General features: G+C 42.5%; 1 protein-coding gene across 2 annotated transcripts in view; it reads right to left on the bottom strand.

The window, feature by feature from the left end:
- The window catches only part of MND1 (meiotic nuclear divisions 1), a 76902-nt gene that overhangs the window by 11491 nt on the left and 50123 nt on the right, over window positions 1-15288 (bottom strand). For both annotated transcript variants that reach the window (XM_033926651.1, XM_033918208.1), the window contains exons 5-7: window positions 9070-9144; window positions 6909-7023; window positions 966-1010 (exon numbers count right to left, since the gene is read on the bottom strand). In XM_033926651.1, the coding sequence (XP_033782542.1) occupies window positions 966-1010; window positions 6909-7023; window positions 9070-9144 (235 nt within the window). The remainder of the gene's footprint in view (window positions 1-965; window positions 1011-6908; window positions 7024-9069; window positions 9145-15288) is intronic.

Here is a 15288-nt window from a genome sequence, read left to right as displayed (position 1 = left end):
AATCTTTCCACAGATTTAATTCACTATCTCTGTCAGTCACTCTCTCTCGATGACACACCGCTTCAGCGCCGAGAAAAAATTCGGTAGTCCTTTCTTCTAGCTCTCCTCTCTCAAGCCCAATCGCAGCCCCGACCGAGGAGAGCAACACTCCGTCCAGTTATTTTTTTTCTTTATTTTGGCAATCTTGAAGCAACTGTCCTCTATCTGTTCTCAGCGTCTCTCAAATGCCTCGATGTTTAGCTGCTTCAGTTTTTTTTAAAAAACTCTGTTAATCCTTTCCTCTGGCTCCTCTCTCATAAGCCCAATCGCAGCTTTGATAGAGGAAAGTAATACCCAATTCATTAATTTTCTTTATTTTAGTAAAATGACATTTATTTGTTTTCAGCGCTTCGGCACTTAATCACCGAGAGAAACCGCCGTTATTCCTTTCCCTCAGTTTTCCTCACTCAATCCCCCTTTCAGCATCGTCAAAGGAGGATAATTTTCAACTCTATATTTTTTCCTTATGGGTTCATTTATATCTCATCGGAACAAAATCTTCCTCCACAATTTCTTTACCAGACCTCATTAGCCACTCACACACTCTCCTCGCGGTTTCAACGCTGCAATTCAATTCTCTTAAAACCGCCGAGAGAATACAAACGGCTCTCTGTCTTTCCGACTCCTGTCACCACATACCTCGCTTCAACTGCAGCAAATTAGGATTTTATCTTTTATCTTTTGTTTAGCTTCTTTATTATATATTTTCTATGAAGTTATTCTGAAGGAAAAAATTTTTTTTTATATTTCATTGCCTGGATGGTGAGGAGCTTCACGATCACACTTCCATCCGTGCTCGCGTTAAGCCACGCCCCTTTTTTTAATATTTTAAGATTTTAATAAACAATCATCATTTAGATCTAAGGGGGAAAAAAGAAAGTGATACAATTTAGAAGCTATGTTATAAACTGTAAATGAATACCCACCGGTCCATCTGTTTACTGCTTCTTTGGCTATTTTGCTTACTTGGCCTGAAAAAGAATAATGCTCATGTTATAGGATATAGCAAAAGATATGTATACTAGTGTTTAAGCCCGTTACATTAACGGGTGCTAGAATATATGCCTGTCTGTCTTTCTTTATTTATGTCTCTCTCCCTGCTCCTGTCTCTTTCTTCCTTTCTGTCTGTCTCTCTCCCTCCTGCTATTTTTCTCTCTCTCTCCCTGGCACCCTTTGTCTGTCTGTCTTTCTTTCTGTCTGTCTCTCTGGTTCCCTGTCTGTCTTTTTTTCTGTCTGTCTCTCTCCCTGGCCTTCTTTTGTCTGTCTGTATTTCTTTCTGTCTCTCTTCCCCCCCCCCCCCCACTTTCCTTTGCAGAAGCAGCAGCGGTATTTCCCTTCCCCTCCAGGTCCCTGTGAAGTAGTAGCAGCATTTTCCCCCACCCCACCATTCCCTTATCTCCCCCCCCACTTTCCTTTGCAGAAGCAGCAGCGTATTTCCCTTCCCCTCCAGGTCCCTGTGAAGTAGTAGCAGCATTTTCCCCCACCCCCCATTCCCTTCTCTCTCCCCCACTTTCCTTTGCAGAAGCAGCAGTGATATTTCCCTTCCCCTCCAGATCCTGTGAAATAGTAGCAGCATTTTCCCCCACCCCACTCCCTTCTCTCCCCCCCACTTTCCTTTGCAGAAGCAGCAGCGTATTTCCCTTCCCCTCCAGGTCCCTGTGAAGTAGTAGCAGCATTTTCCCCCACCCCCCATTCCCTTCTCTCCCCCCCCACTTTCCTTTGCAGAAGCAGCAGCGTTATTTCCCATCCCCTCCAGGTCCCTGTGAAGTAGTAGCAGCATTTTCCCCCACCCCCCATTCCCTTCTTTCCCCCCCACTTTCCTTTGCAAAAGCAGCAGTGATATTTCCCTTCCCCTCCAGGTCCCTGCTGAAGCAATTCCCTTCTCTTACTTGAGCTGTCTTGCTCCGTTTCAGCCCCTCCCTGCGATCTGGTCTGCTCCGTTCGGTCCCTACCCCTTCCCTTCCCGTGGGCTGGCCTGCTGCGGCCGAAGATTTTTGTTTTAAGTTTTTTGTTTTAAGTTTTAAGCCGGCAGCGGCTCCTCTCAGCTGCTGACTGTAAAGAGCAGCCTGCGATGGGGCCGGCTTTAGCGAACTTCGCAGGCCACTCTCCAGCCTCGGTAGCATGTTCCCTCTGACGCACGGGATCGCGTCAGAGGGAACGTGCTACCGAGTTAGAGAGCGGCCTGCGAGGTTCGCTAAAGCCGGCCACCATCGCAGGCTGCTCTTCAGGAGGATTAGCAGCAGCAGCAGCGGCGGCGGCGAGTGACGGCCGAGTTGTGTTCCCTGCCGAGGACGCGCGCAGGGAGAGAGAGCTTGCCTGGCTTCCAGGGTGAGTGAGGGCGGGAGGAGGGGAGTGGCCAGAATGTTCCCTGCTGCCACAGATCAGAAATCACGGCGGCAGGGATCACGAAATTTCAAGAGCGCATGAGCGCTCTAGGGTTTTATTATATAGGATGTAATATTGCATCTTATCATATGCTATGAGTTTATCTTGTTGGACAGACTGGATGGACCATACAGGTCTTTATCTTCCCTGTTCAACCGATTTGTAACCGAGAACTCTTAATGCCTTACCATGTACGCTTCCTACATATGTATCGATGTCTCTACACCAGGGGTGTCCAACCTTTTGGCTTCCTTGGGCTGCATTGGCCGAAAAAAATGTTTCTGGGGCCGCGCAAACGCTGCAGCAAGACAGAGGAGGGGGCCAGCAAGACAGTAAACACCCGTGGGCAGCAGAGGAAAACACTGCATCGCCCTCGACTGGGGCCGCACAAAATACTTCATGGGGCCTCATGTGGCCCTCGGGCCGCAGGTTGGACACCCCTGCTCTAAACTATGTCTATCACTCTGACTTTCTCCCACTCAACTTGTATCAGCCCTCTCCACATGTATTCGATGACTTCATTGTAATTATTTTCGCTGATTTTCCAGCCCTTCTTGTTGTAAACCGCCTCGAACTACCATGGCTTTAGCGGTATATAAGAATAAAATTATTACTATTATTATCAGTATTAAACTGTCATTTTTGAACAAAACAAATTCTATTAAATATGTGCGTTTTTATTTACCATAGCATCTACTAAGACACGAGGTACAAATAAAATCGAACAATAGTGGAGCTTTGTAAAGAAAGGATTTTTCTGAAGACTGGTGTCCCCACTAATGAAAACTGACAGCCAATCTAATAAAAATACAGTACAAGTTGGCAGATAAGACCCATTCACCACATCCAGTCTACTCAACTACACTATGTTAAGAATATCTCCTAGCTGTCATTCAGACATGGATAACCTGCAGAAATAGCTTCATATCCTCTTTGTCCTTAGTTGATATTTACATCACAACATATGAACACCATTTCAATTTTTACATTGCACTGTTGAGAAATTTATACCCCAAGATCTATGCTAAAGATAAGAGAATGCTACATCTCCTTAAAATTAAACTTCTGAGATGCCAGTACCATGTCTGTTCATTTTTTGTCTCTTACTTTAAACACACACAATCCATTGTTATCTAAATGGCAACAATCCTGGCTATCTATTAATCTACTTCTGATCATGTTCACAAGCTGTCTGGCTACTTACGGTACAACATATTATAGATGCTTGTCATTAAGGGTCCAGATAGACCCCGCACCCAACTATATGTCATGCAAGAAGTCCCATAAAAAGCTTAAATTTAAAGCTCTCACCAGAGTTTATAAACATTTTGCACATTTTGGGGCCTAAATACCTTAGTGAATAAGCTATGGTCTATAATCAGTCTAATATATTATGCTCCTAACATGGTGAACCTTTAAAGCTCCATTAAGTAGGAGAAGTTAAAACTGTGAAATCCATGAGAATGACTTTATCTATAGTTATTCCATTGCTTTGGAACAAGGTGCCTAGTCATGTTCATTGACTAGAAGATGTAATTCATTTTAGACCGTTTAAAGAATTTGTAGTTTTCAGAGCTTAATTTGTAGACAAAAAAGGAGGTGGAGGGTTGCATTGCGAAGAGTAACTATTCTTTGCTCCTCTTTAGGTTCATTCTCCCGTCACTCCTTTTAGTTGTAGGCTGCCAAGAGCAGTATGCTTCTGCTACTCTGCCTCTGGAGTCTACTTGTTTTCCTTCTTTCAAGCCATGCCAAAACACACAGCTGATACACTAAACTGCCATGATTTACCTGCAGCACATTTCCTTTTGTTTCCAGACATACTGGAACCAAGTAGAAGGAAAGCAGAACCACTTGTCTGTCAGCTCCTAAGCTAGGTCAAATGCACCAACTATCATAGTGAACTGTCATGACTTATTAACTTACCTGCATCTTCTCACTTCCCTTTTTTCCAGAAACACTAGAAACAAGTGAAAGGAGAGAGGGAAGAGTGGGAAGTAGCCTGGGATTTAGGGTGTGTTGGGAAGTTTTTTTTGTTTTTTTTAATTTAGTGCCGCCATGCTGCTCTCTCAAAGACAGAAGGGATGCGTGCTCTCTGTAGCTCCTGTTGTTGGACACACAACCTTGTATTGGACTCATTGGTGTAAGACAGGGCTGCCCAAGTCCGGGCCTTGAGATCTACTGGCAGGCCAGGTTTTCAGGATATCCTCTGGGTCAGGAAATATTTCAACCTCATTAGTCTTTATGAAGAATTCCTTGAAAAGTACATCCAGATAAGTTACTAGATGAGTGAGATCTACCAGAATTCTCTTCTGGTAGATTTGAGGAGAATAATTATTTGAAATTTAGGAAGGGAATGAAAATCTGCATTGTAATCAAGAAAATGGATTGTACTTTTATAAGAGGTTCAGGATATGAAGTCCAAGTAAGTGACTATTTTCTAAAGACACACCATTTGGCAAAAATCACTCCAAATATTGCTTTACAGATAATCCTGTGTACAACCACAATATAGCACCTCCCAATATTGCATTTATAGAAGTTAGATCATCAGTATAGGAATATTGGGAGAAATACAGCATTTTTCAGAAATTAGATCATCAGTCTCCAGTCATGGTACATGGGCTTGTCATGCCAATGGAGCTTGCACGCATCCAAGAAGCTGAAAGCTATGCTGTCAGAAGTTTTACTACCAGCAGGGTCTCCCAAAGCAGACAGGTTTCAGTGGAGATGCCAACTGCTCTGTCTTGTTCTGTTACTGGATGCTGTGGTCAGTCTTCTTGTCTGTCATTACTGTTGTTGAGATTTCTCATTTCCAATAAACACAATTTAAACATGAATTCAATTGTTTCTTTCATATTAAACTCTAAAGCAGAGGTTCTCAACCGACTCCTCAGTATACACCCAGAAAGTCAGATTTTCAGGATGTCCACATGCACTATCTCCATTTTATGCAATTCTAATGAATATTCATTGTGAATATCCTGAAACCATGACCATGACCAAAGCACATTGGCAAACCTTTCCCAAACACCTTATCTGAAGTCTGTGGCTTGAAAGAGAGAGCTTGTAGGCATTAGTGGCCATGAGCAGAGGCTCTCCATGCCATTTCAAAAATATCAAAGGAAAGGTTCTGACACTCCTCAATATCTTCATCCATTTTAAGAATTCTGCTTATTGGCTGAGGAAGAAACCCAGTGAACCCCAATCAGCCCCTTCTTGGGCTCTGTGCAAGTACCATATTAAGTATATCCAATAGAAATCTATGTAGGACTAGAGCATAGCATTCTTAACTTGCTTTCTCCCCAAAAGGTCTAGAATTAGCAAATCATATTTGGTGGTGAGCCAGTTGGCCATTTCCAGGGAAAATCAAATCAAATACCACTTTCTCAGATAAAATTATAAGGAGAATTTAAATCTTTTCTTAAAACATTCCTTTTCAAAGATGCCTTTCAAGTGTAAATGTCATTTTAAGGATTCTAAAATTTTTTTTATTGTTTATAAGTCCACTTGTATTGGGCTTACTTGTTTTTTAATCCCGCCCTTTTTTTTATACCTTTATATCTTACTTTTCTTTAATTATATTAATTCTCCTCTTTTTTCCACTCGTACCTGTTTGTCTAATCGTGTATATCATTGTTTCGTCTAATCTTGTATGTTTATTTTGTTTAAGGTATATATAATTGTATTATCTGTTTTTACCCTATTTTAAAATGTAGAACCACCTTGAAATAAATGATAAGGTGGTATATCAAATTTTTAATAAACTTGAAACTTGAGACGCCAAGTCAACCGACACGGATAAACCAAAAGAATGTTGTTTCTAGTCTTTCATATCCTCTTCCACATATCATGAGAGGTGGGATCATGCTATCTGTCTAGTTTAAGTTAACCTATTTAATAAGGTTAAGGTGACAGATACCAATGTAGCAGACAGGCAGAACCTAGCCTCTAGCTAACAATTGTATTAAGACAGTTATTCCTAACTGTCCTTAATTACTAAAAATGATGCACCTGGTTGAGTTTACAATACTCTGTGTCATCTTTTTAAAGTTTGCTAAAAAAGTAAGAGTGAATCCTATGGGAGGAAAGCATTTCATCCTTTTTAGTCATCTTATGATTAGGTAGGTACCTAAATTATAGGCTGCATTTCCCCTCTAGAGAAGCCAGGCTTTCTTATGGCAGTCTCCAGAGTAAAATGCTTATTGGTTTAATTATTTGTTATTGCCTTGTGAAGCAGGGGTTGTTAATGTATTTAGATGGCTGCATTATTATTGCTTCTCTCTGGGATCACTTGAGAAATGTGCGGCATGGAGCAGGTGATTAAAAGAGACAAATGATCTTTGTTCTTGTTTTCACAGCTTTGAATATTTGAATAACCACTCTTTCATTTAAGCATGATCCCAATACATCCGGATTATGAAAATACAGTAAAGTTCATTTTTACCGCAATAGTTCATCATACTTAGGACAAAGTAGCAACTTACGAGTTTCTTCCACCACATCTGGGTCACACTCTTGGTATTTTTCTACTTCTGCCTTTAGTTTCTCTGTCTTTTGTTGATGGGTTGCAAGTTCTTTAATTAGAGTGGTGCGCTCCTCCTACATTTTAATGCAATTGGGGTGAAATGTTAAGTTTTCTTTCATATTTACTGTGGCATTTTGTAAATCATTAAGTACCTGCTTTTATTTATTTATATTTTTACTCAAATACATATTTGTATCTACAGAAAGGAGCAGAACATTGTAAACGCATAGCAAAGATTTAAAACACAATGTTCAAAATGAAAAATGGAGGTTTGGTGGTAATAGAAAATAAAATGTACCACAACTTCTACTTACTTGGTAAGTTGTATGCATTAACAGTGGCGCAGGGCTGGACAGAGGATGTAGGAACCTCTGCAGCACAAAGGCGCAATTTGCAAACAAAAAGACTGAGTTTAGAGAAAAATAAACATGAGCAGAAAAGACATACCGTATTTTCACCCATATACCGCGCACCCGTGTAAAACGCGCACATGGGGAACACAAATTTATGTAAAAAAAATTAAATATAGCGCGCACATGCGTATACCGCGCATGCTAAAACCTCCTCCTGCCTACTCCGAACCGGCATCCTCCCCCCCCCGCTCGCTTACCCGAGAGAGCATTTTTTTTTTCATTCGAATCCAGCATTCCCCCTGCGAACCGGCATCCTCCCCCCCCCTGCTTGCGTCACCCAACCCCTCCCCCGCGATCCTAATCCCCCCCAGCACCGCAAAGACAACTCTTACCCGATTGGGCACCGGCACCAATGCACAGGATGTGCCAGTGCCAGTGCCCGAAGATCCTCCCTCGTTGGGTTGGGCTGGGCTGGGCGGTGCGGTGCGAGAGAGATCCTCCTTCTTCCTGCGCCGGGCTGGACTAGGCTTTGAGCATTTGCACATGCTCAAAGCCTAGTCCAGCCCGGCGCAGGAAGAAGGAGGATCTCTCTCGCACCGCACCGCCCAGCCCAGCCCAGCCCAACCCAACCCAACGAGGGAGGATCTTCGGGCACTGGCATTGGCACATCCTGTGCATTGTTGCTGGTGCTGGTGCCGGTGCCCAATCGGGTAAGAGTTGTCTTTGAGGTGCTCGGGGGGATGCAGGATCACGGGGGAGGGGCGGGTGATGCGAGCGGGGGGGGGGGGAGGATGCCGGTTCGCAGGGGGAATGCCGGATTCGAATGAAAAAAAACCATGTGTACAACGCGCTCACACGTATAATGTGCATGGTTTGTAAAAATCGTGTATAACGCGCGCGTTATATGCGTGAAAATACAGTACTCCTACTGTCTGGCTTGTAGGAAAAGCAACTGGATTCTTGGGAGGCAGTCCTGAGGTAAAAGAGGAGGGTCTGAAAACATTGTGTGATTGAGGCTTCTTACAAGCTGTCTGGTGACCATAGTTGCATAACCCACTTGTCCAAAAATAGAGTGGGATTGTACAAGAATATTTTATTCAGTTTATCAGTAATACATGCATCTCAAGCCTCTAACATCATTAAATTATGGAGTGTTCCTCCATTGTCAAAAGGTATCTTGAATCCAGTGTTGTAATTACTTTTTTCCTCACTAAGCACGCTTTAGCTAAAAGAGAGTGTGTCCACCAATGTATTAATTTCCCAAATAAAACGCCTAGCGAAAAAGGTATTATGGGTTTGGCAAACAATTTCCCATTGCCAAAGCTTAATACAGCCATATAATAATAATAATAATAATAATTTTATTCTTATATACCGCCATACCCAGCGAGTTCTAGGCGGTTTACATCAATTAGAAAATGATCTGCATTGACAAGCAGATTTACAACAATTTACAATAGTCTGCAATGGAGGGTAGATTTACAACAATTTATCAGAATTGTAGCTTTGATCGAACTAGACAAAGGATGTAGAGAGTAGGGAAAAAAGGGAGGTCTAGTGAAGGAGGAGAGGAGCAGGGGTGGGTGAGGTGTTATTGTGGGATGAGGGGATAGTTAAGGGTTAAGGGAGGGTTTACCATGTCATATACAAATCATGCAAAAAACAAATCTGACAAAAAAAAATGCAGAACTGTAGGTTTACGTGACATATTCATTTAATATTTTTCAATCAAAGACAAAATCTCCAGAATCGTTAAGACAACTGTACCGTATCTTGACGTCCAACTCTGGCTTTCTCAATGTTTTGCTGAAGACTCTTTTTTTTTTGGTTGCCTTCCGAAAGCTAGAAGAATGGAAAAAAACACAGCAAAGAGATAAGTCTAGCTGATTATCTGCAGTATAGTTTTACAAGCATGTGCTCTTATATTGCTTCTACTATATATACCCAAATAAAAACTGATCTGAATATAAACCGAAGTAGCAATGTCTTTTCTCCAGCCCCCCTCCCTCCCCTGCCAGGCTCTGCACCCTGTCCCCTCCTCCCTCCCCTGATGCCTTGCAGGCCTGCCGTAAGCCCTGGCGGTCCAGTGAACATGAGGAAAATCTCTTTCATTTGAAAGGAAGCTCCGGAATGAAAGGACATAGGATGAAGTTAAGAGGTGATATACTCAGGAGTAATCTAAAGAAATAGTTTTTTACAGAAAGGGTGTTGATTCGTGGAATAGTCTCCCGGTAGAGGTGAAGACAAAGACTGTGTCTGAATTCAAGAAAGCATGGGACCGGCACATGGGATCTCTTAGGGAGAGGAGGAGATAGTGGATGCTGTGGATGGGTATACTGGAGGGGACATTTGGCCTTTATCTGCCATCATATTTCATATATTAGAATGTGGTTCTCCATTGTAATTAGTTGTCCTATACTTTATGGGAAGAGTGTAGCTGTCCATTTTTTATAGCTGTAAGCTTTATAAGACAAATAAAAATCACATTTTTTCCAAAGTTGTGCTACAGTTGATAATTGTGTTTGTTTCCAGTGTGATGCTATCAATAGTTTTCTGGGTATAAACAAGACAGTCACCAATTTATGTTGCTCCTTGGGAACTGAGAGGGCCTGCAAGTGGATTTCTGTCCACTGGAATAACTTCTGTGCCTCCAGGCAAAGGGGAGTGCTTCTGATGTCTCCAACCACAGTGGCATTATCTGAAAACACTGGCTGCCTTCTCTGTCAGGAAGGATTGAAACGCCTTCAGATCCAAGCGAATGGCTCTAAGTTCCAGACGATTTATGGATCACTTGCTCTCCAATGGGGTCCACTTGACTGCAGCAGTGAGCTCCCCAACCACTCAGGCTGAGGTCAGTTGAGAGGCATTCTCCTGGAGCCACCAGTGCAAGCTACGTTTTGCCCCCGAGGTCCAGGGGCGCTGCATCTACACAGAGAGGTGTTACTGAGACCACTGGGACATTGGAGTGGGTGCATATGAGGTCTCGCTCAGGGAACAACTTCCAGGGAGGTTGCCATTGAGCCCAGCATCTGAAGGTAATGCCAGGCCATTGTGCTCAGTAGAGCCAAGATCTCTAAGATCTGCTACCTGAGCTTCTGTCTGAGCAGCTTGGGAAGAAAAAAAGGCCCTGTACCATGTTGAAGTGGACTCCCAGATATTCCAAGCACCTAGTCAGTTGAAGATGACTCTTTCTGAAGTTGACTATCCAACCCAGGCTCTGGAGGAGGTTTACCACCTCCAGAGCCTGCACCACGAGTTCACTTTCCTTTTTTTGAGAGAGGGCCCTGATCATCCAATTGCCAGGTAAAGATGCACCTGGACGCCCATCCTGCGAAGGTGGGCTGCTACAACTGCCACCTTGGTAAAGGTGTGGCAGCGCCACAAACTGGAAATGTTGCTGCAGAACATGGAATCTTAGATATTTCCTGTGATCCGGAAAGATGGGAATATAAAGATACGCCTCCGTTAAATCCAAAGAGGCAAGGAAAGTTCCCAGAGCCACTGCCGCTATAATGGAGCATCTCCATATGAAAGTGTGGGACCTTTTGAGCCTCATTTACCGACTACAAATCCAGAATGGGCCTACAATCTTCTGTGTCTTTCTTGGGCACTATGAAGTATAAAGAGTATCTGCCTGAGCCTGATTATTCTTCTTCTATGGCATGAATATCCAAGAGTCGTTGCACTGTCACTCGGACCCTTAGCCTTCTTCTGGAGGTGGCCGAAAAAGCTTGATCCCACATAATGTCCAGATTAGTAGGCTGAAATCTGTTCTCATTCCTTCCAGAAAGCAAACAGGTGCCTGCTAATTTGAGGAGGAGCAGCCGTCATTTCAGCTTCTTGGAGGCCAAGCCACCGTGGGAACCTGTGGGTTGCTGGCACCTTTAACTGCCAAATCTCTGTCTGGACCCCTGAAAAAGCCCTTGAGAAGAATAACCAGAGGAAAATTGACGGGATCTCCGAGAGGCACGAAAATTGCCTCTTGCCACTTCCAGCAGAATGCCAGCTCCTGCTGTTAGGGAGGGATTAGGGTCTGCAATCCGCTACCCTGGCCATGAAATTGTCCAGCCTTTTGTCAAAAAGCACCTACCTCTTGAAGAGTAATCTGCTGAGAGTGGTCTTGGAGGCTGAGTCGCCCGCCCATTGTCTGATCTAAAGCATTCAGTAGGCAGAAATGGAGTAAGCCGAAATCTTACTCAGGACTCCAATGAGATCATAAAGAACATCGGGCACATAATCCACTCTCTCCTTAGACATGTGGGGACAGGTTTTCCCAAGTTCTGAGGAACTGGTATGACAAGCCTGTGTCATGAAGAAGGCAGCTGCTGAAGCTTTGGTACCAAAAGTCAGAGCTTCAAACTAGACTCAAGAGCAATGCAAGGAAATTCTTCTCTACGGAGAGGGTGGTGGATGCCTGGAATGCGCTCTCAAGGGAGGTGGTGGAGAGGAAAACAGTGACAGAGTTCAAAAAAAGCGTAGTATGAACACAGAAGATTTTGAATCAGAAAATAATAGTAAATATTGAAGAACTAAGGCCAGTACTGGGCAGACTTGCATTGTCTGTGTCCGTATATGGACGTTTGGTTGAGGATGGGCTGGGGAGGGCTTCGATGGCTGGGATGGTTTAGATGGGCTGGAGTGAGCTTTGACAGAGACTTCAGTAGATGGAACTCAAGCACAGTACCGGACAGAGCTTTGGGTTCTGGCCCAGAAATAGCTAAGAAGGAAAATTTAAATTAAATCAGTAATTTAAAGAGTGGGTAAGGTTAGGCAAACTGGATGGACCATTAGGATTTTTATCTGCCATCATCTACTATGTTACTATGTTAGTGCTTCCTAGCTCTGCTAGCAAGCCATTCTGGTCTCAATGCCAAGGGATAGCGTCACTCATATGTATATCTGATTCATTCTGCTTGTCCATGGAGAACAAATACTGTTTTCTTATTACAGAAGAGATCGCTTCTTGCTGTAAACCGCCTCGAACTTCCATGGCTTTGGCAGTATATAAGAATAGCATTATTATTATTATTACTGTAAAATTATGATCAAAACCAACAATTTTCATTTAGACATTAAAATTATAATTTAGAAAAAGTAAAACTATTTCCTTCAGGTTTGTGAATATATATATTTTTACCTTATTTGTTTTATTTCAAAATCATTCCCTGTGATGAAGACATTGCACTGGTACAGGCAGAAGAGCAATTGGTATTTGATGATTTATGGGTCGGTCTGCCAAACAGATGAGCTGACCGACTTTAGGGTGACAATAATAAAGGTATGGTGCTATGTTGGGGATCATTTTATGGGTTCTATGGGCAGTTTGGTGGTTATTTAACCTTTTTTAATTCTGTTTCATTATGTGGTTCACTTTGGGCCTGTTTTACAAAGCCATGTGGCAACAGCCCCGAAGCTCTTTAAATCTCTATGGGCTTCGGGGCTGCTAGCGCGGCTTTGTAAAACAAGCCCTTTGTATACCGAGTGGTATGTTTGCTTCTGAATTACCATGTTTGTAAGCTTTGAATCTTTTTTTCTGCAATTTATTTGAAACCCAATAAAAATTTAAATATATTTTTAAAAAAAGTATCCAGGTGTACATACGCTTGTTGGAATGGAAGAAACAGTTAGAAAAATAGCAAGTTGAAGACTCTGGCTAACGCTGCTGCTTTAATTTTATAAATATCAATTTTCTTGTTAAAAGCAGGCCAGCCTCAACAATGCATCATTTACATCTTCCTATAAATCCCACAAATTGCAGCTAGTCTCAGAGTGCAAATTTCTGAGTACTTTGCCTGTCCAGCACATCATAAGAAAATCTGTACAAATAATTCCCTAGTCATGTAATTAGTGTTTTAGATTTGCTCCCTCCAGAGACAACATACAAAGATCCAGCTCAGACAAAAGTGCAGCTGCGACACTGGTATTATTAGGATTTTTTTTTTTTTTTTAAATTATCAGCATTTGTTTCCTTTGTAATGCAGAGACCTCTTCAAGCTATTATTATCAAGGTATAAAATATAGTAGGGCTCATTTATGCAAATATCCTTTAATAAAGATATGTATCTCACTGTAGGTTTAGCACAATAATTTTAATGGTTTAAAAGAAAATGCAAAGGAGGCAGCCGAGACCCTATTCTGTCTTTAAAAGGCATGTAGCATTTCATAGAAAAGATCTATTTTAAAAATTCCTCCTCCAAATCAAGCTATGTAATATCACAATGGTGTTCCTCAAATTATTTCTTGTTAGATAAATTACAAAACAATGTTGGTAATTTAGGGCTCCTTTTACTAAGCTGCGTTGGGGTATTAACACGCGGAATAGCGCGCGTTGAACCGCCGTGCACACTAGACCTTAATGCCAGCATTGAGCTGGCATTAGTTCTAGCCGCGTAGCATGTGGTAATATCCTGCGTACACTAAAAACGATAGCGCATCTTAGTAAAAGGAGCTCTTAGTTGTTATATTGTTCAGATTCCAAAATCTGCTATGATCATGTTCCCTAGTTCTCGTAGCAGTTTGCGGCGCAATTCTTAGGCAAGATATAAAATAAGCAGTGCTGGGTCCAAAATGTTAATCTGTAGTTAATTGTACCCACATATTAATCTGTGAAAAGTAATTAAACAAATCACTACATAGGGAAGACTTCCAGAGATTTAGGTAGTTAATCCTTAGCGGCAGAAACGACAAGAGGCTGGTGGCATTTTATAGACAAGCAGCGATTTTTTAAAATATATAACCAAGGGATATTCGAAAATTAACCCCCCCCCCCACCCCTTTTACAAAAGCATAGCATGGTTTTTAGTGTTGGCTCTAAAAACCACAATGCACTTTTGAAAAGGGGAGGGGTAAATGTTTTAGAATTTACCGGCATATTCAATGTGTTTTCTTTAATTGAAGTTGAAATTTGTAAGGGTTTAAAGAGCTATAATTGAGCCAGCCTCGTTTTCATTTTGCTCTTTTTTTTAAATTCAATGTTCTGTATATACTAAAAGCTCATCTTTATTTATATTGGGGTATGAAAGGTTTTTATGTTTGTAAAGCTTATATTTTATCTGCAGAAAAGGCCTCCTATAACTGCAGGCACATGCTTATACATGTAGCACATGCCAGCTTTTCAGGGTGTCAGGTCAAAAGCGCGCCGGGACAAAGGCGCGCCCAGACAATTGAGCGCAGTGCGGAGGCGCGCGCCGCTCAAAATTAATGTTTTTAGGGCTCCGACGGGGGGGGAGTGGGGGGAACCCCCCCACTTTATTTAATAGACATCGCGCCGCGTTGTGGGGGGTGTGGGGGGTTATAACCCCCCACATTTTACTGAAAACTTCACTTTTTCCCTGTTTTTAGGGAAAAAGTTAAGTTTACAGTAAAATGTGGAGGGTTACAACCCCCCAAACCCCCCATAACGCCGGCGCGATGTCTATTAAGTAAAGTGGGGGGGTTCCCCAACAAAAATCCCCGTCGGAGCCCCTAAAAACACTAATTTTGAGTGGCGCGCACCTCCACGCTGCGCTCAATTGTCTGGGCGCACCTTTGTCTTTCATGCCGTTGTCTATGAACCGTTTTTCAGCGGCATAGTTTGAGCACAGTTACGATGTATGTGTATATTTGATATAATATGCAAGAACAAGTGTAAAGTACACATGCCTCAAAGCAGGTATAATGGGAAAGCAGGAATTGAAAGTAGGATTGTTTCCAGGCTGTTTGGAGCTGAAGGGTCTGTCCAGGGGATACGTGTAGGCAAAGGTTTTGCTTCCAGTGTGAAATACGCTTACATATACCCCCCTAGACACACCCTCCAACTTCAAATAACCCAGAAATAATCCTACTCACATTTTCTACCAAACCTATGGAACAACCTACCTCCGCACATCAGATCCCTACAGGATCTTCTAAATGTCAGAAAATCCATAAAAACCTATATATTTTCCTACCCCCCCCCCCCTTATCGACCTTAAGCCTTGACAGTCAGTGCTTGATCATCTGCTAGAT

This window comes from Geotrypetes seraphini, chromosome 1 (assembly GCF_902459505.1).
Source record: "Geotrypetes seraphini chromosome 1, aGeoSer1.1, whole genome shotgun sequence".
Taxonomy (NCBI): domain Eukaryota; kingdom Metazoa; phylum Chordata; class Amphibia; order Gymnophiona; family Dermophiidae; genus Geotrypetes; species Geotrypetes seraphini.
Note: the sequence above shows the minus strand (reverse complement) of the source record. Positions and strands in the feature narration are given on the sequence as shown.